The 26,254-nt window shown below is 41.0% G+C and overlaps 1 protein-coding gene across 1 annotated transcript; it reads right to left on the bottom strand.

Annotated features, from left to right (window-relative positions):
• Positions 1-1,798: 1,798 nt before the first annotated feature.
• On the bottom strand, positions 1,799-25,346 carry LOC125988385 (probable G-protein coupled receptor 153). Its single transcript, XM_049753512.2, has 6 exons — positions 24,920-25,346; positions 15,025-15,601; positions 12,198-12,627; positions 9,636-9,825; positions 7,541-7,725; positions 1,799-4,563 (listed from the first exon to the last, which is right to left on the bottom strand). Exons 2-6 carry the CDS (start codon positions 15,375-15,377, stop codon positions 3,799-3,801), a joined length of 1,923 nt encoding a protein of 640 aa, XP_049609469.1. The 5' UTR covers positions 15,378-15,601; positions 24,920-25,346; the 3' UTR covers positions 1,799-3,798.
• Positions 25,347-26,254: the final 908 nt, after the last annotated feature.

Here is a 26,254-nt window from a genome sequence, read left to right on the forward strand (position 1 = left end):
GAGGAGAATCGCTCTCACGCCCATTTGTCTTTCACACTAGTGTTGGCTCGTGAGTGAACGATTCGTTCAAAAGAACGAGTATTTTCAGTGAACGAGAGTGAAACATTAACTTCCTAAAGTGATTCGTTTTTCAGTTCATATAACTTCAACCAGTAGGTGTCGGTAATGCGCATTGGAGCTGGTGCCACCTCGCCTTAAAACAAAACGAAGAAGAAAATGACGTAACTTCCCGTTCACGAACGAGTCGTGAATTGCATTTCCCGTTCACTAACTGGACGGATCTGTGATGAACGAGTCAGTGATTTGCATTTCCAGTTCATCGCGGGAACGAATCCTGACTTTCCCGTTCGCGAACGAGTTAATGGGTGAACTGCCTTCCCGTGCAACAACGGATCAGTCAGTGAACGTGTTGCGTCTCCCTCCTAGCGTGAACTATGTAAACCAGAATGTAGATTTACGATCTGCCGCGGAAAGAAAGAACCACTCACTGAAACACCACTTCTTTTAGGCACGTTTTCTCCAAGCTAATGGCTAACTTTATTGCATGAAGGGATGCGTCGTTATGCAAAAACGGGGAGATTGCTTCTCTTTGGGCAATCTTTATTTTATAACACTTATAGTAGTTTTTTAATAACGTGTATGCATATATACGCCTAAATATTGTTATCCAATATATCTACTGCAATTTAGATTGCTGGTTTGAAATTTACTATTATTATTATTATTATTATTATTATTATTATTATTATTATTATTATTATTATTATTATTATCCATCCATTCATTTTCTGAACCGCTTAGTCCCCACGGGGGTCGCGGGTGTGCTGGAGCCTATCTCAGCCGTCATCGGGCAGTAGGCGGGGGACACCCTGCACCGGTTGCCAGCCAATCGCAGGGCACACAGAGACAAACAACCATTTGCACTCGCACTCACACCTAGGGACAATTTGGAGTCTTCAATTGGCCTACCAAGCATGTTTTTGGGATGTGGGAGGAAACCGGAGTGCCCGGAGAAAACCCACGCGGGCTCAGGGAGAACATGCAAACTCCACACGGGTTGGGCCGGAGGTGGAATCGAACCCGCACACTAGTGTCTTACCCAGGGAGGAGGAAGGTCATAAGATATTATCAACAGACTGGACCCAGTGGAGCGCACTTGAGAGGCGAACAAGACGGTATATATTATTCGCTCATGCTTAAATTCTACTTTTCTGTCCGTGATAAATTATTTTCATATAGCAAAAAATGCCGTTAGGTTTGAGTAAAATGTCTAACACCTCCAGAAGACATGCAGTAAAACTCATTATTATCCGACTAGCAGAGGATGGTTTCGATCCATCGACCTCTGGGTTATGGGCCCAGCACGCTTCCGCTGCGCCACTCTGCTGGTGTATAATAATGCCGCAGACAAAATACGTTCACTTAATAAATACCTTAGCGAAGTTATCCTTTAAGCTTTAACATGGACTTGATACCCTATTTTTAAACCATAACCTCATTAAACCCAATACCTTGTTTGAAAGCCTAATTTTCAATCTTAACCCTGACTTGAACTCTAATATGAAACTATATCCCTGAAAAACCCAAACCCAGGCTTGGAACCCAATTTTTACATTCTAATCCTTGCTTGAAACCCCTACGTTTAACTAAACCTGGACTTGAACTCTACTTTGAACTCATAACCTTGTCGGAAATTTGAACCCTTAATCCTACTGAAACTTTGATTTAAAACCGCTACGGTAACTCAGTTGATCGTTGCGCTTAAAGGAGTTGAAGGGATGCAAGTAAAAAAAGACTGTTGAATCATCATGTAAATTTAATCAGTCACAACCTTTTTCAAACAAAGTCGTCGTCCAGGAACTTATAACATAAACATCATTCATTCTATATTCAGATTGTAAATACAATAGAAAGTCAAACATTTACCAAAGAGGAATGTGATTTGATAATGCTATGACAAATGTGCACTAATATAGGAAACAAGAAAACTGATCATTGAAACAGAAGATGGACAAACGTACAACCATTGGATAAAGGTTTAATGTAAGTCTTGATATTCATTACCTTTGCATATGTTGTTATAAAACTTCTTTTCCAACCGTCATTTCCTATACCTTCGGTATTTCCATCACTGGCATTTCATTGCTATAGTTTCGACTGTGCTGTTTGACCTTTTTATTTTTCAAACCTTTCACATGGAAATGAATTATTAGTGCACGATAGACAAGTGTAAAACGTAATTCCCTCTTGTAAATGGCGGAACATTCCCAACCTGATTTAAAAGTTGGCTTCCCTTTTATAATAAGCAATTTTGGGTCCTCACCTTTGATGGCATCACATCCAACATCATTGACAGAGTTTGGGACCACCACTCTTACTTAACTTGAAAAATGTTTTTGTACAGTTTGGGAACAAGTTGGACATCATTAGCAGAATCTGGAGAATTTATTATGTGCAGGCATATGACCAGGAAACAATCTATCCGGGAACAAAAGCTGGAGTACAGTAATACAAGAAAAAAAAATCTCCAGAATGTCCAGCTCCTCGATGTACCATATATCTTCAGCATTTTACAGGTAACAACATCAAAGAGCATAAAGAAGATATGTATGTCATCTTGAAAGAATTCACATATGTGGTAAGTGCTGGAACAAAACATGTCCTCAATGAAGCTTCTGGAATGTGAAAGGTGAAGAGCCACCGGTTTCACAATCACACATGAGTAGATACAGTATGTGCAGATGGATTGTTAACCCTCCTGCTATATTCTATAAAAGATTAAACCTATGGACAATTCAAAAGGGAAAAAGCTTCATCTGCCTCTTAGACTTATGTTTATGTTTAGATTTATGATTTTTCAAGATTGGTTGTGTGAACCACCATTGTCAAACTCAAGGCCCTCCACTCAATTTTTTTTTTTTTTTTAATGGCCCATGAAAGTGAGCCAAATATTGTTAATAAGCGGCCATTGTTTTGAACTCTTTATTCATTGTAAATGGGGGGGGGGGGGGTACATTATACGATGGGTAGAGGATTTGGGTTCCCACTCAGACGATATAAGCTGAGGGGCAAGGAGTGTATAATTGTCTCATGCTCATCTGCCATTTTTGTGTTTTTACAGCATACAACTTCTCTCTATTCAAATAGTTACTTTTGTACTTGTCCATGTCCTGCTTTATTAAAAAAGTAGCCAATGTTGCAGTTGGAAAAGTTTTAAGCTGTTGAGGTTAAATGTCATCAAATGTGTTCCTGTTTACATTAAAAAAAAAAAAAAGTGTAATGAGTACACAGAGATCAACTTTGGAGTCACTGTGCTGTGGTTTAATTCCTGATTTGCCATCAATTAGAATTCATCAATATATTGTTCCAGGCAGAACAATAAAATGCTCTTCCACTAGATAGTAAGAGATATGTTAAACCTGTTGCCATTCAAACAACAGAAAAAGTCATGGCACAAAAAAGAAATGCTGGATTTTTTTCCTAGTTGGATAGCTGTGGCGCTTCAGAAGACTTTTACCAAAGGTTGGAGTCATTATTTTGAGTGGGGTGAAGAGTTAAACATGGTCACAATTTCTTAGTTGTTGTGCACTTAAGTTGAAGTCAGTGTGCAAAAGTGTGTGTGTGTTTTAATTATTTTGTTAAGGTCATGCAGCTGGTCATATAGACCCACGAACATTTTTTGGTGGACCAATGAAACAGGTCCAACAGGAGGGTTAAACAGTCATTGCACAACTTTCAAAAAGGGAGTGGCCGCGATGAAACCAAAGACCAAGTCACAATTTATAGGGAAATGTTGTTTCAGGAAGCAGAGCCATCGTAATCTGAGTGAAAGGTGATATATCCCGAAGAGGATGCCGAGGGTGTTCTTACAAAACTGTTTGTGCCTCCTTTGCTGTCCCCTAAGCACGGCTGCCTGCGAAGGGACCAGTCGTCCGCTGCACGCGCCTTGGACCTACAAGCAGGTGGGGGAGTACGTCGGGTGAGCCTCGCAGGCGAGCCTACCTCCCGGTCCCCTTTCCCGGACCTCCCGTGACAGCTCGTCCCATGGGGCGAGCTTTTGTGTTCCGAAAGACGCCTGAGTGCGTGAGGCTCGCGTTCGAAGTCTGTGAGCGCAAAGTGAGGCAGGATGACGGCGTGGCGCTCGTACACGTCGGGGATGAGGGCAACGGTGCAGGACGCGCGCCGCGGGCTGTTTCTAGGGCTCGGCAGCGGCGTCTCGTCGATAAAGTTGATGACCTCGTCGCGGCTGAAGCAGCGCGGATTGTCGTCGCGGTAGCCGTAGACACCGCACGCCACGCGCGGCAGGTGCTTGAGAGAGTACGTGTCCTCAGAGCGCCGCCGCTTGCGATGAAGGTGCTGCTGCTGCTGATGATGATGGTGGCTCTCCTCGTGGTAGGAGACCAGGCTGTTCCTGCGCCTCTCGCGGCGCGGCAAGGTGGAGCTGTAGCGGCCACTCACTATCATGTCCTCGCTGGAGCCCCAGCGATGAAGGTAGGAGGGGTGTATCCGGTCGTTGGTCCACATGTCGGTTTCGTCGTGGGAGTATCTTCTTGTAGGGGGCACCTGGACGCAAAACAAGGAGAAAAAAAAGTGCTTTATGTGTGGCTACAGACTGCCTGCGGTCAAGACGCAATAGTCACGTATTTCTTTCACAAAGACCTTAGAGCAGGGGTGTCAACCTCATTTTTGTTGCGGCCCACATCCCAGTTATGGTTTCCTTCCGTTTTGACTCTGAACCCCAATAAATAAATGTACGATCGCCTCATCAGAGGCTCAAATACAAAAGTTTAAAAGGGGGGGGGGGTATTAACAACAACAGCAACAAAAACAAATAAAATTTGTCTGAAGGTACTTTTTGTTGTCACTCATAACACATTGCAGTGCATTAAAAGAATACCTAAAGGACACATAAGCAAAGTGCGCCTTGTATTGATTAGTGGTATTATTTTTTTTTACCACAAGTGCCAATTTTGGCCTTCTAGTATAAACTTGAGCTGGAAATCAAGGATATTGAATAAATGCATTTAAAACATATCCTTCATTTATGGACTGCACAACAGTAAGATAATTGGGTGACGTTCTTACAAGTGCCAGCAACATACGGTGAAGTTTTAATGTGCGTCCACGAGATAACAGAGTGTGCAAACCACCTGTTGGCATTCATTCAACACAATATCAGCTTTGTACACATAAGCCTATATTTGTTGCGACTTTTTTTGTCTGGTGCTGTGCTGGTGCATTTTTTTGTAAAATATTATGTGTCTTGGCTTAATAGGCATAAATGTTGGGACATACTAATAGAGATCTAATACATTATGACTCTACACATTCAGCCCATACTTAGCATTGATATTAAAACTGAAATATAAAAACATCTAATCTAATCTAATTACATTATATTTCTAATCTAATTACATTATACTTCTTTTCAACAGTAAATTAATGCTTCTCTGATACCAAGCAACGTTACCAAGAACTGTTCATAGAGCCTCTCGCAATGGATCTGATTAGTTTGTACACCTTTTCATCACATCGCGGTGGATCAGGATTTATAAACTGTATAGCAATTGTGTATCATCTAACATAATGTACTCACATTTGATTTTGCCCTGATAACTTATGCGAGAGAAGGAGGGAGTTTGTCAAGCTGACGTCATAGTCACAAGGTTCACGTCAGCCTTCACCCTTGTCGTGGCTTTTTCGTGAAATTCAGAGAAAAGGTGAGACAGCAGACGATACAGTAGCACTGTGAGGGATTCCACAGCAGAGGGCAGCACAAGCGTGATGTGAAATGCAGGACACGTGAGGGGGGGTACGCACAAAATAACACTTAAAAAAAAAAAAAAACCCACAGAGGCTTTATTATACAATCAAGGTTAAACTGAAGGCAAATAGCAGATTATCTGAATGTGCTACTTAAGCACGGTGGTGCTACTCGTGCATTTATCATCTTATGTTTAAATGGGAGCCTTGAGACACAAACAATGGGAGAAGTATGGCTGAAATGATGGCTACTGTATGCATCTCTGTTTCATTCAATGAAGATGTCCTCAAGTTCAATTTCTTTTGCTATCTAATAATCAAGTGACCCTAGTAAAAGTACATTGCTGGGACTGCAGACCGGAACTAAAGCCCCTGTCAAGTTAAATTGACAAAGATGGCACAGTTTTGAGATGCAATTGTAAAAATGGGAAAGAAAAAAAATAGATGCATAACTTTTCTCTCTAGTTACATCATCAACAGTCTTCCAGGCCAGGCTCAGCAAGTGAATTTCATCAGTTCAAGTTTGCCCAACATATCTCCTCAGAGCAACTCTAATGTATTGTATATCCAAGACCAGCATTACAAGTTTGTCTAAATAATTTATTATGGAATTAAAAAAAAAAGATGATCAGTAGTTGTTGAGTTGCCCTAGAAGGCTGTATTCCATCTGAAAAGAAGCATGGATTGTTTGTTTGTTTGTTTATAATAGACCACCACAATTGATTCGAAATAAAACAACCAAAATGTATTCAGCATTTAGCTTTCATGAAGGACAGACATATATAAATTTTCTGGGGCTTATAAGTAGTTGGACATCCGAATTACACATACTTTTCAATACTTGGATGTGAAGTCAGATGAAGTGGAATGCTCGTCTAGCTTGACAGATGCCACACATCTGACCGGCATAAAAACAATGAAAATAAATGATTAAAAAATACAACTTGCCGTTAGGCTAATTGTAGTTGTAATTGTGTGCCCAAAGAAAGCGTCATATAAATCTGATGCATTCATATCATTATTATTATTATTTCAATTGCGCTATAAGACAAGCAGTGATCGGGATAGAGAAAGTTAGTAAAGCTAAGCCCTAAGGGCTTCACCAACCAGTTTATTTTTGCATTTTCAGCCATGCAAACATACATAGATGAAGACTCGCTTTTGCTACTGTTATACATTTATGTGAAGGACTAAAGTTGACTTGTCCACGAGTCGGTTCGACCCTTTAATGTGGTGCTCTTTGAGCTGTTCTTGTATTGTTGACCAGTTAATTTTTGAAAAAGCTATTGTTTTGCATTAGAATGCATTGATCTATCAGTAGCTGCCAGCTCAGGATTAACCCTAACTCAAAAAAAATGGTATCTGCTTCCTTTTGAATGAGTGGGAGTACACTACATCCTGAATGGTAAATGTCATCATTTGATGAAATATTTCAAATGAAAGCTAAAGGTTTATGCTTAAGCTCATCTTGTTAATTTTGTTTCAAATCAGTTGTGGCAGTGCATAAAGGCATAAATCACTGTTCAAACACCTTTCAATCTGGGAGTGCCAATGGTCTTATTTACTAAACATTGGGCATCCGGGATAGATTTCGGAATCAGGTAAAAAGCACACGCACGCACGCACACAAATCACATGGTATATATCTGATAGCATCACAATGTCTGTTAAAGGCCCGCAATGCCATTTGGTCATGCACATTAGCAATGAAGTGTCATTCAAAATAGGTATTGTGATCAAGTAAAAAGAAATGAAGAAAATCAATAAAAGAATATACCTGCAAATACTGCATTTTATCTTCCTGCTGTTCCCTCATTGGATACCCTTGCGGGACCCCCCTTTCTAAGGTTGAGAACTCATACTTGGCATTACGGTCTACGGTCACAATTTCAGGCGCTGAGCTATAGTCATATGGTCTGTCATATATTAAGTCGACATGAATTCCTCCATCTTGGCTGTTTTCTACAAAGTGCAGAAAAGCACGAGCGTCAGGGTTAGATAGCAACGGATTCACAAGACAGACAGACAGACAGACGAATAGAAAATAGTGAAAAGTTCAATTGCTTTCTGATTTGGTTTGCCTTTTGTTTTAACTTTGTCCTGCGGGACTGACTTTAGCTCAGAACAACTTGCTCTTTCACTTTTTTGAATGCAGGAATCAACACAAACCAGAGAAAAATACCCCAATTAGAACATTGGAGTTAATTTAGGATGTGTTGAGCTTGGCTGTAAAATGCTGCATTTGAGGGAAAACTGTGCTAAAGGGATGGACGATAGCATTTTTTTTTTGCACAGGCAGGTGGGCATGCAAGTCAGCAGCTTAGTTAAAAAAAAAAAAAAAAAAAAAAAAAAAAAAGGGAAAAGCCTTATACATACAACTGTGATGAGTTATACATGGCAAGCCCTCTGGAAAAAGAAAGCAGAGAACTGGAGGTGTTAATTATCACACAAAATATTGGCTACCCCGTGTTGCTGTTGTTAGATGACCTCTAACCGGACAACATGCACTTCTGATGACTGACACCAGGGGGCTCAACATGTTTAAAAGGTGAAAGGCGTAATAAGGGCAAGGGGGAGGGAGAGTTGTGTGGGATGCAGATCCTCTTAAACCATAAGACAAAATATTAATATGCATATGTTGTTAGTCCACATGATCATGTCCAACAACTGTTTTCTTTTTTATGATTATAATATGGCCCTATACTCTCAGCCTGATTCTGCTATGTGTCAGTCGGAATATCAAATATAATTTGAATAATCTCCAAAACATGGGGCAACGCTGTACTTGAGGGTAATATGACCATAATGATGGTATCAAAGTGATTTTCTGCTTCCTAGTTTTCTGGTCTAAATAAATGGCAACCATTTTATTTTATCGTCCCGTTGTTATGAGCCAAAATAACTCGTTTTAAAAGCAACGGAGTGAATAAAGCTGCGAGGTAAATTTGGCCTTTGAGTACCAATCAGTCACTTTTTTTCACATGGTGCTCATGTACATGGAGAAGCAAATTTAAGTAGGACATAGTAGTGACCACAGATGCTTGATAAATAGACCCTTAATATTGGAGGTCACGTGATAACATTTGACTTCATGGGAATAAATCCCCAAAATATATTTTGGTATTCCAATTCTCGTTAAATATTAAGGATGTATAAGCAGCAAAACAGTACCATTAGCTTGATTGGCTTTTCATAAACTGATGTTCCTCTTGGCCTCGTCAAGTCAGATAGAGTTTATCTTTAGAGGTCTTTGAATTTATCGGAACAACCGTCACTACGGTCTTGCTTTTGGTTCTATGTACAGAAAGTGCGATGGCTGTGTGTTAATACAAGCTAAACATCCAACATGAGCTTGCTTCTCACTTCCTTTTCTACAATACTACTCATCAAACTCCGCTGTATGCAAAAAACTACAATAGCTAACAGCATGAGAGCTCACAGTTAAATGTACGTTTTAATCCAAATTGAATTTAAATGACTACATGTAAATTATTACATCTGTTTTTTATCAATCTCCATCCACAAAGGTGGTGCTCTAACCCCTATCCTCACCAACCCGTAAGGACACCAAGGAAAGGGGAGGAAAAAGAATGGACCAAGCAATAAAACATAAGCAAAATAGAAACAAAACATTGGCTGACAAAAATAGTGAAAAGGTTTTGCATAATCTTCTCCATGGCCATGTAAAAAAAGAAGAACAAAAAGATCTACAAGTGACACATTGGGCGTGGTCCAAGGTTCAGGGGGCCTTTAGAAACAGAAATCATCCACCACATTGATGTCTTTAGGTCAAGAGAAGGGAGTGACAAAGGATGCTGGGAAGTTAGGTTGGGGGGAAAAAGAGAGGACACGTGAATGTGGGGGGAACTTACCCTCGTCCACCTCGTCATTGGACATGATGGCCACGCACTTGTCCCACACCATGCGGATGTCGGCCCGATACCGGTCACAAGCCCAAAGGAACATGGGCAGCAAGATGGACTGCACAATGGAGCACCAAAGCACACACACAACCATCCAGTTGTAAGAGCGGTCGAACTTCAGACTGGCAAAGCTCACTACCTGTGGAGACCATAAAACAAAAAACACACAAGTTTACCATATGACTGTTGGAGGGCATTAAAAATAGATTTTCTATATTCAGTATATTAGTATATAATCATTAACACTAAAAAGCCACTTATCACAATCCAAAAAGAAATTAAAAGAAAAAAAAAATTAGTTCAGGTTCAAAGTCAGTCAGACCACATGATGTTATTTGTTTGTTTGTTTTCATTAAAAATAAACAAAGTTTCATTTCCATTTTTGACCTAACACAGCATTGTATCACTTAAAAAAATCATGGACTGCGAGGTGACAGTGTTTTTTTGTTTAAATTGGCTAACACACTGCCTCGCAATTCAGAAATTTCAAATCCAGGATCCAGCCTTCCTTTGTTGAGTTTTTATGTTACCCCCATGCTAGCATATGTTTTCTCAGGGTCTGCCAACTTCCAACCACATTCAAGAAACTAGTAAGTACTCGAATAGGCGTGAACGAGAGCACAAATGGTGTTTTTTGTCTTGCTGGAGCCCAGCTGGGATAGGGGCCAGCTCACCCACGACCACAATGAGGAGAAGTGAAATAGGAAGTGGATAGACGCATAAACATGAACTGCCTCGTGGAATTTGAAATCATGTTTCATAAAATCAATGTGCACATAAATCACAAACAATTACTAGCATCCCCAAGTTTATTATTATGAGTGCTTATGACCAGGGTGCTTTGAGAGTTTGGACTGTGAAGCAGACTTTATATCTATTTATATATTACTTTTCTTTGATTATTTATGATGCTTTTCAGCAGGATCAGATGTGTATTGGTATAATTTATTTGACTCAGGGTGAAGCCAACATTTTATTTCAAAATTTAGTGTTTGAGCACACTGGCAAAAAATATATATACTTGTCTGAGGGTGTGCTATTAAAAAAATGCTGTTTTCTTTTGAATCTTTATGGCTCTACCAAACATGAAATCCAATTTTGCTCCCACCACAAATCTATTGCCGAGTGCGTGAATCATCACACAAATGTAAATGAGCATCTGAGAACATTTATTCATGTGTTTGTTCTTCCTATGCATTTAAATGGCTCATTACATTTGGTGACGAGAGATTTTGTTCTTTGTGTCACTAAATATAATCTTCCATCACTATGACCCCCCTCTATTTAGTACACACTGTATAAACAGACTGTGCAGTACTGCATTACCTTTCTCAAACCAAGCAAGAGGACTGCACACACAGCACATGAACAAAACAGCAAAAAGTGATTCAATTCAACTTGCAAAAATGAACTTGCCGGTGTTCTGACATATCATATTTTTTACAAAATTCAAATATCAATAAAAACTTTTGAATATTGATTTTTTAAATCATTATGATTGATTCATTATTGCAGCTGTATACAAACTAATAGCAATACAGATTATATTTTCAAGCAGCTTCTTGCATATTTTAATGCATCTTTTACCAATGTTTGATCATCATTAAACGGTAGAATATTCTGGAGTCGCAGAACATTTGCTGAATACAGGCTTACAGGTCTGGCTTTTAGTATTACATGTAAGCAGTCTTAAGCTAGCTCCATGCTCTCGGAAACACGATGATTTGGGTTCTAAAAAATGAATGAGGGCCCGAGGCTGGAATTTACAAGCCAAATGGGTACAGGTTGAAAGAAGAGCTTGCGCCTTCATTCGTTGACAAGGAGCTTCAAGGACTCTTGTTGAAGTTGTGGAGAGTGACTTGATACTACAGCCATCCCTGCCTTCCCAACCAACCTTTTCTCCCTTTAACGGGCCCACACACTCACACACGATATGACTTCATGGAAAAATACACATCATCCATAAGCACTGAGTCTGGCCTACTTTCAGATGAGCATTTAGGTTTATGTAAATAATAAAGCAGCGTGGCATGGCGACACAGCACCATCGGTTCGTCCTGTTTAATGTCTTTCCAAGCAAACTGCAAACAATGAGCAATGACGAGATGGTGAAATGGAAAAGGGCAATTTCAACATCATATCATTTGATCATCATTCTGCAGTCAGTTTGATTGGTTAGACAGAAAAAGGATATTTGCTGTAATAAATTGAAGAACAATGAAGAACAAATGTGATTGGTGTGTGGGTTTTTAAAAATTACAAACATGTTGAGTGCATTTTTCCTCATAAAAAAATGAAAAGGAATTTATGATTTGTAGGAGCTGGAATGGATTAAATTGATTCCATGTCATTTCAATGGGGAATGATGATTCTGGATACCCACTAGGTGCTTTCAATCCTAACATGGTCGCAAAACTAATTAAAAGTTGCATCACAAAGCACCTATGTACATCACACAATGTTTTGCTGAAGATCAAAAATAAGTTTTATAAGCAAATGCGGTGAGCTCACCAGTATTGGGAAGCCGGTGAGAAAGTCATAGATGAAGACAATACCGCTGATCAGGTAAGTGATCTGCAGCGAAGTCTTAAGAGGTTCTGACCCGTCAATGGAGGATCTGCGCTTGCCCTGGGCGTCCTCCACCACAATGGTGGGGACGTTAAACTTGTTCTTGTCCGCTTTGTGGCCTGCCTGAATGGAGAAGGTCTGGAAGAGAGCAATGCCGATGCAGATCACACCCATAGTCACGCTACCTCCAATCAAGAGCAGGAAGCAAACCCCAAACCCCAGGCCAATCTCTGTCACAATAAATCGACAGTCAGATGTATAGAAGCGGTCGATGGTGTCGTGCCAGCCCACTGCTGGAAGAGTGGACAGGATGAAAGAGACCATCCAGATCCCCATCACTGTGTGCACCGCCTGCTTCTTGGTGTTGCTTAGCCTGGAAACACAAACACACGATTTGGAATAGGACAAAGTCTAAGTTAGGTCAAATTCATTTACTGTATATAGAACTTAATCAAAGAAAAGTCACAAAGGGCTTCACATGCCCACAACTGACAAACATTAACATCATCCTCTGATTTTAACTGCCAGGAGGGCAAGAAAAATGTTTGTACTTTTATGTAATATACGCGCTCTGGGTGGACTGACATTTAAATGCTTACAGACTTGGTCAAATTAAATGCATTTTTAACGGTGACAACATTTTATTTTATTTTGTTATATATATATATATATATATATATATATATATATATATATATATATATATATATATATATATATATATATATATATATATATATATATATATATATATATATATATAGTGTGCCACAATCAAATCAAATCTTTTATTATCATGTTACCATGTCCTAATCCATTTGAAAGGTTGTTTTGTTTTTTATACATGATTGCAAAATGAAGGGCCTCTGCTGCTTTGTACAAAGACAAGGAGGTCTTCTTGTCCCTTTGAGCAATAACACTAGCCTTTCCTCAATATGCCTCCAGTTCATGTAGCAGTGAGATTGCATCACTAAGCAGCTTGAATCTATTGCGTGAATGAGCTTCGCAAAGGGCAGTGGATGCTGTGAGAGAGCAGCAGCCCAACTACAAGGTTGAAATTCATTATTCAGGCCTTCAGTGTGTGTTAATGTCAGAAACAAGGCAGCCATGCTAGCTCAGCAGGGCAAAATGGAACCATTGGAATGAAAAACGAACAGCATTTATGTACATGGCGTTTTTGCTGTTGTCATAAAGTAACTGAAAATTGAAATGAACTGGTGAGTACAATGACAATTAGAAAGGAAATGAAAGGTGGAATGTAACAAAAGCATAAAACTTACAATTTACCAGCTGGCCACGAGATTAACTACATTTCCAAACTCAAATGTAAGAATTGTATCCAACATTATGTTGACTTAAATGTCCAGGTTTGAACAGTAAGCAATTCATAATTTAATAATTAAACAATGTTTATTTTTGTAGTTCACAGTGATATGGAACAGCCCCATTCCATCAAGTGAGCTGTTCCTCCTTTGACTGAACAAGGTAACCAACATTTTTGATGGCACAGTTGTCCAATTCACACCATTGCAAAGTACACTCACAGAAATGAACACATTGTAAAAGTTCAAATTAATGTTTTTGAAATTTGACACACAAAAAGGACTCAAGTTAACGGCGCCTTATGCATATTATGTCTTGGAAGCACACACATTCTTTGTTTCTCAGCATTGGAGTAACGATGAGATGTCTTGATCATCACCACGTATCACTGCACTAATTTCTAAACATCTCACTCACCACGTGACAAATTTGTCATTCTGCAAAACGCTTATTTTCAGTTTATGGATGCTGTGTTTGTCGGCTTGGGTAATGTGTGCTCTTGTTGACCACAAAATGAGAATGTAAATCGTCATCATTTAGCAGATGGTCTGCAGAAAACCAAAGACCTTTGAGGAGTGCCTCAAGGCGAGCTGCAGCAATGCCATAATAATTATATAAGAGCAAAAAGTATTTTACTGTGACGCAACTATCATTGCTAAAACACATAATAGGTATCTTTTGATAACCCATCTAAAGAAAATATGTTGTGTAACAAATAGTTATACATTTAGCCTAATGTAAACAAATTAGATTCCTACTGCCTAAAAATGGCCATCATGCATCCGAGATAAAAATAGTGTCAAAATCTTATTGCAAAGCAAGCAGCTATGTGTGAATAGCAGATGTCTCGAGAGTCTTGCAAGGCCAAACTGTGTTACTGCTAGATCATGTTGTCTGCTAACAGGAATTTTCCATATTCAGTGTCACTTTGTTAATATAATTTCTTGTTTGGAGCCAAATGTAGCTGAAAGCCAGAGCTGGCAGATGCTCCTTGTGAAATATTCTTTCGTGGTGTGAGCTCAAACAGAAGCATTGGCTGGAGACAAGTGTCACCTGATACACACTGTGTACCCATGTGAGATTACTCGTTAAGGACTATATTCCAACATTCAACTTTTTTTTTCGCATGCCTGAGGTTGCACACTTCCAGTCTACGAGAACTTTCCTGTCCATATTTTTGACCCACCCATGATGCACAACCTGATAATGAGTGCACAAGTATCAAAGATGTATGATTCATTAAATTCCGAGGCTGGCTGTAAAACTTGATTCACACAAGTGGCTTTTTTAATTTATTTTGTGGAAAAAATGGGCAGTTGATAGGAAACTAGCTTTTGTTTTTTTTAAATGTGAAAAGTAGTTCCCGCGGTGTGCGGAATTTGGGACGTATCTTGATTTTTTTGTTTTATTTGTTTAAAGTAGAATATCAAAAAAGCTAGGGTCTCACCTGTAGTTGACAGGCCAGCGTACCATCCACATGCGGTGATAAGAAAGCGATGTGACGGAGAAGCAGGTGACCAGCGTGAGGGTGTAGAAGGTGGACACAAACACCTTACACAAGCCCTCGTTCCATTCATAGTTGGAGTGCTGACGGCGCAGCGTTATGACACAGTACATTGTGATAGGGATGGCCATGTTGAGGATGTGCGTCCCAGCCAGCGTGCAGATGAGGAACTCGAGTGGCTTCCACTTCTTTTGCTTTGCGCTGACGCTGAGGATGCTCCACGTGTTGGCTAGGATGGACACGCCCGAGCAGACCAGCCAAGCCAACGTGTTGGCGTTGATGATGTCATCCGCCATGTTGGAGAGGGGCGGGGCACAGCCTCGGGGGCCGCAATGAACTATTGGCAAAACCGGGCGCACGCAAGGAGGAGGAGGAGGTGGTGACGGGCAGGAGGGGGCGCAGGGCGTCGGACGAGGCAGGCATCCTACATGGGAAGGCCACAGCGGGGCGAGGACACGGCAGTGGGACCACGAGTGGAAGAGGGTGGCAGATCCAGAGGGTGGCAGATCCGGGGGGTTGCCTGGTAATCAGAAACAGAGGTGGTGGTGTGCTGATGTAATCAAATGCCATTAGTAAATCCAATTGAAAATAATCCTTCATCAGACATAATCCTTCCTCCACATCAACTAATTATGTGAATCATCACGCTTGATTACAGTTCATACAGAAAGTCATTCACTAGTCGCACTTCAGACAGAACAGTGATTTGAAAAGAGATGCAAGCAACTAAGATGCCACTGCAGCAGAGGACATAAAAAGTCCACACACTCTGTTTAAATGCCAGGGTTTTGTGAAAACCTTTCACACTATTAAGGTGACCTATAACCTGTAAAAAATATCTTTCAGAGATATAGTAATAAACTGAGAGTGACGTGGACCAGTGGTAGAGTGGTCATCTCCCAACCAAGAGGTTGGCGGTTTGATCCCCAGCCACTGTGACCATGTGACCAACGTGTCCTCGAGCATGACACTGAACCTGCTGTTTCTCCTGATGGTGTGTCATCAGTAGATGAATAAGTAAACAGAGAGAAGCGCTTTGTGTGCCAAACATAGAAAAGCAAGTGACAGCCAGTGACCATCATGTGGATGAAGTATACACAACCTCATAACTGGGATGAGACTGGCTTATGTTAAACAGGCATCAATACACTCGTAAAATTTTGGGTTAAAAATTGGACCAACCTAAGAAGTTGGATCCAATTGAGGGTTTGCTTTATGCTAATGTTTGTGCTGACACAGATTAAACAGTTTGTTCCCTCCTTTGTTACATTTTGTTGAAGACACGTGAATGGCATAGAGGTACATCAACAAATACAGTGATTGTAGGAATAACAGCATAGTTAGTGAAAGTGCGTCTTTGTTCTAGCAGGCAAAAAATACCTGGGGTACAAAAAACAAATCTTTCCTTGTGCAAACTGGCCACATTTTCATTTTAACTCCTTTTTTTTTTTTGCACATCTTAATAACAGATATGAAAGCATTAATGAAAATAACTGTGAGCTATGGATGTGGGTGGAGCATAGTCAAACATAATAAAATGTCACAACAAGCTACAAAAAATATGCACGTACTGTAAATATCACTGCTGGTAAAAGTCTACTTTTACAACCCTATTTACTCCCCAACACCAGACGATATAGAATGCTGTCCCTCCCACTGTGGGGTGAAAAATGCTTGCCACACAGCCAGGGCATGTTGTCACATTCATTCTCCGTCTTTTGCCTTGTCCAAACACTCATGTGCTGCGGGCTACGGGGCAGTACCCCTGAGAGGGGACACTGAAATGACCTCATCAGCAGCATCATCAGTGCCACAAACAGTGTTTGCAGAAGAGAATCATTGATGGTGTACAGTAGTTGTTCATTTGCCAGACTTCCGTGCAAGCAGGTAGCATGGGTTTAGTGACTGCGAGTGTAACAATGGTTGTCTGCCTCAACTGGCGACCGGTCCAAGGTGTCTACCTTCTACCCAATGTCAGCTGGGTAAGGCCTCAGCTTCCTTTGACCTTGTATGGGAAAGGTAATGAACAAAATAGAAGGCTGGATGGATGGATGTTCACAAAAGTGAGAAAATAAATGGTCATGTACAAAAACCAATTAAGCGCAATTGTACAAATAATCAATTACAATTTGCTCCTTCACATTGCAGTGACAGTTCACAAAAAAGAGACCCTCTTTTATTTGGCCAATAATAAATACAATCACAGCTCAACCTACTGTGGCTCCAAATTGGAAGTCTTTAAGAGAAGTTTGCAAAGCCTACAAGTTGAAGTGATGTCGTAGTTACTTCAAACTGCCTTTTAGCAAATGAAACAAATGTGCAGCCTGATAACAAAAGCCCTACTCAATTAACTCTTCTCATAAAAACCTTTCTTTCTTTTCAAGAATTTTAAGTAGAACACTACTGGGACTCAAAGTACACACAAAACCGAAAGTTCTAACAAACGATGATCAAAAAAAAGACTATCAATATTCCCTATGGAGACGATCAAAGCAAACACACACATCAATGTTACAAAACTATCACAAAGCATTCAAAACATCAAACCAGGCAGGGGATATAAAAAACAAAAATCCCAGCTTTGATCCAGGGCTCCCCAGCTGGTTGTGAGGCTCTGAGCTGCTCTCCCACAGCTTGAACCAGGTGCAGAATTTCTGTTGTATGAGCAGCACACGAGCAGTTACAGCAAAAGTATCGAAAAATTCTCCAGGTTAAAGAAGCTACAATTTTTTGTCAGCATCATTGGGGATCACTACTACGACTGTGACATGGCTGACACTTACAATCACCATATCACCATACAGCCCAGAAGCACTAACAACATCAGCCTTTACCATTCCACAAGATGAACTGTTTGACTTGATGGCATCTCGACTTCAAGTCCTCAGTAAGTGCATGCAATGACTTGCTAACAGCAGTGGAGCTAGAAGAAGAACTTTAAAGTCTTGACTGATAGCCTCTTTTTCAAACATTTTCTCTCTCCAACTTCAAGAAGCTGAATGATAACAGAGCCACATGGAGTGACTTAGAACAGACCGTCTTTGCAAAGAATCACTTCAGAGAAAAGTCACTTTAAATAATTTATGTTTAGACCTGATGAAATACGCTGAGGCAACCCACTTGTCAACATGACATATGGGGCGCTTTGTTTGAGATGTGGTAGCAGAACAAGTGCATTTCTTCAATTAGCTCTGATGGCTACAGTTTGCTAAGAAATGACAATTATGCCTGAAAAAAATAGAGACGAAAAGAACATGAAATAGAGACCGCAGATCTGAAATCCCTGCTTTTGTATAAAGCTGGTGTCGGGCTAAAACCTCAAAGTCACATTTTGGTGAATTTGGTATTTTTTCAAAATTCCATTTTATTGGTCAGTCCAGACATGTGGGTGTTACTTTTAGAAATTATTGACCAATCTAAAGTGTTAAAAATGGCTCACTCTTTGTAATGATGCAATTTGATCGGATGAACAAAACGGAGATGATTTGGCGATACGAGAATTCTTCAGACGCCAACGAATAGAGAAGTAACGACATATTCTTCTTTTTGTCATTTCAGTTCGTCTGGTTGGTTTTGACACCGTTTCGATGTGTTTTATTGATTTACTAGACATGGAATAACATTGCAGTGTTGCCAGCTGTCAGAAGCTAAATATCCAGTGGTCATCTTGTGCCCGTATCGAGAATAATTAGCAACGATTTAAGAGTATATTACAATGATACTTCAGTGCCTAAGAAGTAGGGCGGGATAACAAGTTTTCATGTGGTGCATAGTGTCAGCCACACACACAGACACAGAGGAGCTCTCCTTCACAGGAGAAGGGATTAGGTCGGCCCTCGGAGGTCACCACACAATCAGTCTGCTGCTCATTAGCTTATTATCAGAGTCCAGCAGCGATTTCTTCATGCATAACCAATCATGTGCAGGACCTGCTCGTTAGCCAACTGTCTCCGCAAAAACATTAACAAGGGCAAGGGGCAAGATTTGTGCAAATGTTGCTCCCTACAGTTTGCACAAAATGGTACTTCAAGATTTCCTGACTTAACCTTCCACAAAATTCCATTCAAGGTGGCCCTGATCAGGCTCACGTGTAATTAAATCAAGTCAAGTCAAGTCAAGTCAAGTTTATTTGTATAGCCCTAAATCAAAAACAGTCTCAAAGGGCTTCACATAGCCAAAATTGACAATTATTCTCAAAGCATCCCCTGATCTTAAGCTCCCAAATGGGCAAGGTAAAACTAAAAAAAAAACCTGCCAGGGGAAAATGAGAAACCTTGAGAAGGGACCACAGATGGAAGGATCCCCCTTTCAGGATCACCAGGTTGTAATGGATGCAGAGAGGGCACAAGTAATACATAATATGAAAATCAATGAAAAAATGGATGTCGGAGGTGCCCTCGATTGTCCTGGCAGTGTCTTCAAGGAGGTTGAGCTGCAGTTTCTTCATCTTGAATTGGTCCCCGAGAATCCAGCTAGCCGCTATCAGCTTTTGAGCCACCTAACCCCCTCCCCAGCCAGGGAGGGGGTGGGCAGAGACAACAAAACAAACTCCGGCCAAATCGGCCACTACAATTTAGTTAAAGGCCATCTCATAGAAATGTGTCTTTAAACGTGTCTTAAATGTTTCTACTGAGGTAGTAGTTCTAATATCCATTGGTAGGGCATTCCAAAGCTCTGGAGACCGAATAGACAATGCTCTAGACCCTGCAGACATTTTCTTGGCCCTCGGTGTAACTAAAAGACTAGCGTTTTGCGAACGAAGGTTACGAGACGGAACATAAGGAACGACTAGGTCGACGAGATATGAAGGCGCTAAGCCATGCAGTGATTTATAGGTTAGTAGAAGAACCTTGAAGTCACATCTTAAATGGACCGGGAGCCAATGTAAATTGGCTAATATTGGGGTAATGTAATCAAATTTTGTTGACCGTGAGAGCAGCCTCGCAGCGGCATTTTGTACTAACTGTAGACTTTTGATACTGGACTTAGGAAGACCAGAGAATAATACATTACAGTAGTCCAGGCACGACGTGACGAACGCATGTATAATAGTTTCCGCATCCCCGGTCGAGAGGATAGGACGAATCTTAGCAATATTACGAAGGTGAAAAAACGCAATCCTGGTTATATTCTTAATGTGTTTTTGAAAGGAGAGCGTTTGGTCAAATATTACCCCGAGATTAGTTACCGTATCACTCTGAGTGATAGTACGGTTATCTATAGTTATAGTGGTTTCCTTAAATAAGTGTTGATAACGAGTAGGACCAATTATCAACATCTCAGTTTTATCTGGGTTAAGACGAAGGAAGTTGAGAGACATCCATTGCTTGATCTCCGCACGCCTCGAGATTACAACAGTACCGCGGAATTAAGCACCATTAGGATTTTTATTAACTGCATCACCCCTTTGAGGCTGAAACAAAGTAACACAGTTTCAACCAGCACCAAGGTTTGCTTTTTTGTCATGTACACAAGTGACCTACTTAGTACATAATGTAGTTCGGAAAATCACAACATTAATTATTATTATCCTTCTTTAGCAGCTGGAGACGCTTGCTTCAGTCCCATGGGCAACGGACTGTCATTTATAGTGTGTATTTCTCCATGATGTCATCTTGTCATTTGGAGTAAAGGCCATCATGTCTTTCCACTCTTGAGGAAAGGCAAAACACATTTGGTTTGCTGTATTCCTTTTCCTTGGTCCATATAATAGCCTAATTCGGCAAGCGAGTAAATGTACTTCCTAAACACCAACAAACGTTAGTCAGCGTGTGACAATCTCGTGTTGTGAATAAGTAATGTTGCATCAACTTTGAGCAAGCCCTAAACACAAGCGGACAGAAATGCTGGCATTGATGCTAACGCTAATGCAACATGAGTGGCGCCCTGGCTGCTCTACTAATATGTTGGACAACTACGGCAGGTATTCACCATGGCAATGACAGAGATGCCGTTCTCATTATTCAACACTTCACCTAGGTGTTAGTTCAAAAGTAAAAATATGACATATACCTTGTATCAGAGGTGGACACGTTTTTGAATATGAAATTGAGGCACTCATACCTGAAAGCTTAAACATGACCTAATCTTTTGTCCCACTTTGCTCACTATACAAAATTTAGGTCCTACGAGCAAAAATCTTCAACTAATTCATCAGATAGGACGCAGTAGATGTTCCCATACTACCAACATTTTATTCAAATTACTGATGAACGTATCATTAAATGAAACATGCGTCCTGATTAAATGATCGAGAGGAAATATCAGCGATATTGTACACAAAGGTATGCTTCCCTTTGAATCTAAATGCCTGTGCTTGTTTCTACTCTCTGCAATGAACATAAAGTCCTCCAGAGTGTTATAGCGAGATCATTTTGTCTTTTATTGACTTGGGCTATGAGACTAGTTTAAAGGCAATCAGTGTGAAGAATCTGCTTATGTGCAGCTTCCATCCTTTATTTGTTTGAATAGCTCCTATTTTCCAAGTTCTTTTATGGCTTTTTATGTGAAGACAAGACAAAGGTGCAAGATGACATTCTCCTAATAGTGGTGTATTGTAAACGCATGCCAGAATACAATATGGTGGTCGCTATCCCTCTGGGAGAGTTGTAAACACTTTGTTACGGTCACCAGCTTCTTAGAGGAAGTCGCTGAATTTTCCATCACGTAACCCGAGGCTCTCTTCCTGTTTATGTAAAGCTACCTCAAGCTAAGAGTGAGGCAGGATCACTTTTAGCCATATGGCAGGAGCCCCCCAACACGAACTGGCCATTCTCACCATTAGAATCTCTCCAAGTCTGTTATTTAGAAAAACATGTACTGTGCCTTATTATCATCATTGCCACCATCACAGGCTAGGAAACAAGAATAGCACGCAGTTGAGCACAGATCTCCAACTGGGCTGGAAAATCTGAACCTGATTCAGCATCAGACTGTACATATTCATAGATGTACACCTGCAGATGTCAGAAATATTAACTGAGGAAATAAGGAACGTGTTGAGAAATTTCAAACTCAAACATAATGGGTGTCCATCATTGAAATTGTTTGCTGACAACCAAAGCCTCATGTCACAAAAGATTTTTCAAAGCAATGTGGGTCAGATGATAAAGCAGCACATCTGCTGAGACATTTACGGTTTGCTTCTTTCAGTGCATGGGAAGAGGTGAGAGATGTAGCAAGACAACTCATACTACCGTAACAACATCCATCACTTGCAATGCCCTAATCGTCTGACAGTTCCTGGTTGCTGTGCTGGAGCAATCTCCTGACTCAACTGACCCGTGATATTTCCCCCCCCCGTTTTCTAAGCTCAAGGGACTCATCGAGGGGAATCATTTTGAAGAAGTGGTCTAGATGACCGCGAGGACGGACCTGCAGAGTGTTCCAGAAGAACCCTTCAAAACTATATGCAAGACAATCCTAGGAAGGCGTAGTAGACTCCCTGCGGATGTCCAAGAAAAACACTCGTTTGGATTGATGTCAAGCTGAAGAATGACTTTGACACTTTTTTGTGTGTGATGGCGTCTCAAACAACAAAATTACAAAGACTGAAAAGGGGCTTGATGGGGGGGAAAATAATCATTATATAGAGCATTGAGCATGACCAAAACACTGCAAAGAACGAGTGTAGCATTTTTACTCCATGAACTGTGTCATCTTTTCTCACATTCGTGACACAGACTTTCTAGCAAATTCCATGACACGTGTTCCCTTTGTACCATGCATGAACATACTCTGTTCAAGTGTACGGTGCCTAAAGTTGACAGACTTGCAGCGCGTTGCTGTTTCTCGCACAATCGGCATGACAAGCTGCGATTCGCTCGTTTTATCTTGTACTCGCAAGCTGTGCAGATCCCAACCCGAAAGCCAAGTAGGGATCTGTTAGTCGTTGTAATGGTTCATAAATCTGAATTTCACAGACAACCTAGTCTTGACGCTCTGCCACGCATCCCTGTTGAACTCAAGTACTGGACAAATACTGTATATTCGTTGGTGGTACTAAATGGTTGGATTCCAGTGAATGAGTTAAGATATATTTACACTTTTAACAAACGGCAATGAAAACAAACTCTTTCATGCAAGAAAACTCCATGTGAATTGATGTCTACATGTTCTGTGTTCAAGTGAAGGAAAGCACAGCATGAACACAAAAGACGCAAAATGTCACACGTGCCCCGTGAAACACCGAGCTTGGTGGCGGAGGCGCCTGCGTCACATGATCTCTAGCCTGCGCGGCCACATGGCATCCGCTCTATCTGGAGTGCATTAATGGCCTCTGCACTGACATGAATGTCCCATGCTATAGTTGCCGACGCGTCGACACTTTTGCTTTACATTTTCATCGTGATAAAATAACAGTCAACAAGAACATCCAATGCAGAGCAGTAGACGTTTTGGATCTTAAAACCCTCCTGCAAATGAGGAGGAGGCAATAATGTGTTCATTCGTGCAGACTGCAGACAGGCTGATGAGCTGCTTGCCAGGTTTGGTGCAAGAGCAAGAGCCACTGCTTAGTTGCAAATAACCATCCCCATAATGGATTTTTCCGCCCATGACTTGGCAGCTAGGCTGGGCGAAGATCCGCTGCCATATTGCGTGTCAAAGCCAAAAGGTGCACTGTAGAAACTGGGGTTTGCTAACAAAACTACCTAAATACGGTTGTGACAACCGACACATACATGAATGCTCCACAAGCGCTCAAATACAATTGGGCAAGATTTATTTCCAGTCTGAATTTGGGGAAACATCTGTTCTGGAGTGAGTCTCAGAGGCTCCAAAAGTCTACAGTAGCACCATAAGTTTGTAAACCATCCCCTGAAGGGTTGGAAAAGTTGATTCACATTAGCACCACTGAGTTACCATTCATTATCTAATTCTTCCACCCAAATCATTCCACCCGCTCCGGAACTGAGTGATTTCATGCGCAGTGTGACGGTAAAGTAAAAGGGATGTCAAGTGTGTTGACAGGAGGGGTGGGGGGTGCATTGAATTTGACCATAATCATACGAATCATTAGGCCAGTGTCAAATGTATATATTTTTCAAATGTTCATTTTGTTCAGTAAATAAAGAATACGCACGGTGACACTGGTCAGGGCTCTCCAGAAAAAAACAAATACAAAAAACACACTAAATTAGTACTTTGACGAAGCATCATTGTATATCAACTATTTTTGTCATGGCTAACAATGCTGTAGTAAAACAGCAGAGTCACGTTTAAAATTCCCTCTCAGGTTAGCCAGACTACATATAGTTATTCTTTATGGTTGTCACGAACGTGTCCCTATTCAGACACAAAACTTATGGCGGTGTGCTTGCATGCTGAGTGTTGAAAAGAAACCTCTCACACTTCAAATAGAAACATTTTAAACCTTGATTGTAACAACATAAGAAATTAATACATTTGTATGTGGGAGCACATTGCCTTCCAAGAGAACAGCCCTGTGACGAAAGGTCACTTATCTGGCTTATTTGTTTCAGATGGAGTGTTTTCCCACAACTATCAAACGTGCGATTGTCGTCTTGGACCCAGCACGGTACACTAACGGATGGTATGCTGTCAGTGTGTTATTTCACCTCTCAAATGGGTCATTTTTCATCTCGCATCCGACAAAAATCGATTTTAATTCAATCAGCCAAATAGGTCAGATTAGCTTTGTATGCAGGAATGCTGCGTTCACGTGTCTTCGCATTTCATGCAGGACACCACCTGTTTGGACTCGAACCTATTTGCAACTGTTACAACAATTGTTGTGGTAATTAATAATCACCATGGTCACCTAGGAAAAAAAGCATTTTATCATTAAACTGTCATATAGTGTGGAGCTGATTATCACCTTTGACAACACGCTCAATGCTTCCGTGCAACCGCTCACTCTCCACAAGAGCTGTTCATTTCCTCACAAGAAGTGGCTTCCTGCCCGGCGTCTGTCCAACAGTCCAAAGTGGGCAAAAGGGGTCGAGCCCCTGTAAAAATGATGGGGGAGCCCTGGAGACGACACAAATTACCTCCGCCGGACTCCTCTTTGTCTTCCTAAACGACGGAGAAGACCGTCTGGTAGAAGATTATCGACGAGTATCGATCACCCGATCAGCGTCGTCTTCCACACAAGGCCGATGGTGAGGCACGGAAGGTGCCCGAGTTATGCGAAAAGCGAGTAAAAAATGCTTCATCCTCGTCTGTTCGCTCGCTCCTCACTTCAGTCACTCAACGGCGCTGAGACTGCTGGCTGGCTGCGCGCTCCCGTACCCCACAGAGGCGCGTGCGCGAGGCAAAACGCTCCGTGGCGGTGGCGGTGGGAGTGAACCGGCAGGCTGCAATGGGATTGGGGAAAAATCATTCATGGAAGGGGAAGCCATCTACCTATACACACATGCATACAGCACATATAAAACAAATGCACTATACTATCTAATCAACAAAGAAGCTCAGCATCATGTAATACAATTTGCAGAGCTGTGGAACTGGACAGCATCATGAGATCTTTTCTGACATTTTCTGGCATTAGAAACAGCTCTCAGTACGATGCAAACTACAATCACTAAACTATTGCACTTTTGTGATGAAAATAATGCAACAATTAAAAGTCTCAACACATAATCCTGACAGTTGCCACTACGGTAATTTTTACGCCAATTTGGTTTTCAGGTGTTCCTTTGTGACCACACTGGACCGGTACACGAAAGCTCACTGCATCACGTTATTCATTTTCCTTTGAAATGAGCAGTTTTCATTGACATTATACGAGTGGTTATGTAAGACTCTCCCATGGACGATGTTTCAGAGTAGTGCTCTTCTCCCGGGGCTCACATTGTACCCAGTGAGAAAACTAATAGACCCTGCATGACACAAGAGCTGCCTGTAACACAGACGAGGTTCTGTATCTGCAGGATGCACCTGCCCTCCCATTCACTCACAACTACACCTGGCAGCTGCACATCGTGGGAGGTCATGGAAAAAAAGCTGTTCTTGATTCTGAAGCAGCAAGAGGGGATTTTGGAAGAGGGACGGGGGCTATTTCCCAAGAGCTTACGTGATCCAGTCAATAAAAGCTGTGCCGTGCTCCCTCAAGGTTTCATTTCAAACAACATCTGTAATTGGACTGCAACAAAAATCAACACAATCTACATATATTTGCTGTGTTTGCTCCAAGTAGGCCAACAAAATACAA

This window comes from Syngnathus scovelli, chromosome 2, assembly GCF_024217435.2.
Source record: "Syngnathus scovelli strain Florida chromosome 2, RoL_Ssco_1.2, whole genome shotgun sequence".
NCBI classification, from domain to species: Eukaryota; Metazoa; Chordata; class Actinopteri; order Syngnathiformes; family Syngnathidae; genus Syngnathus; species Syngnathus scovelli.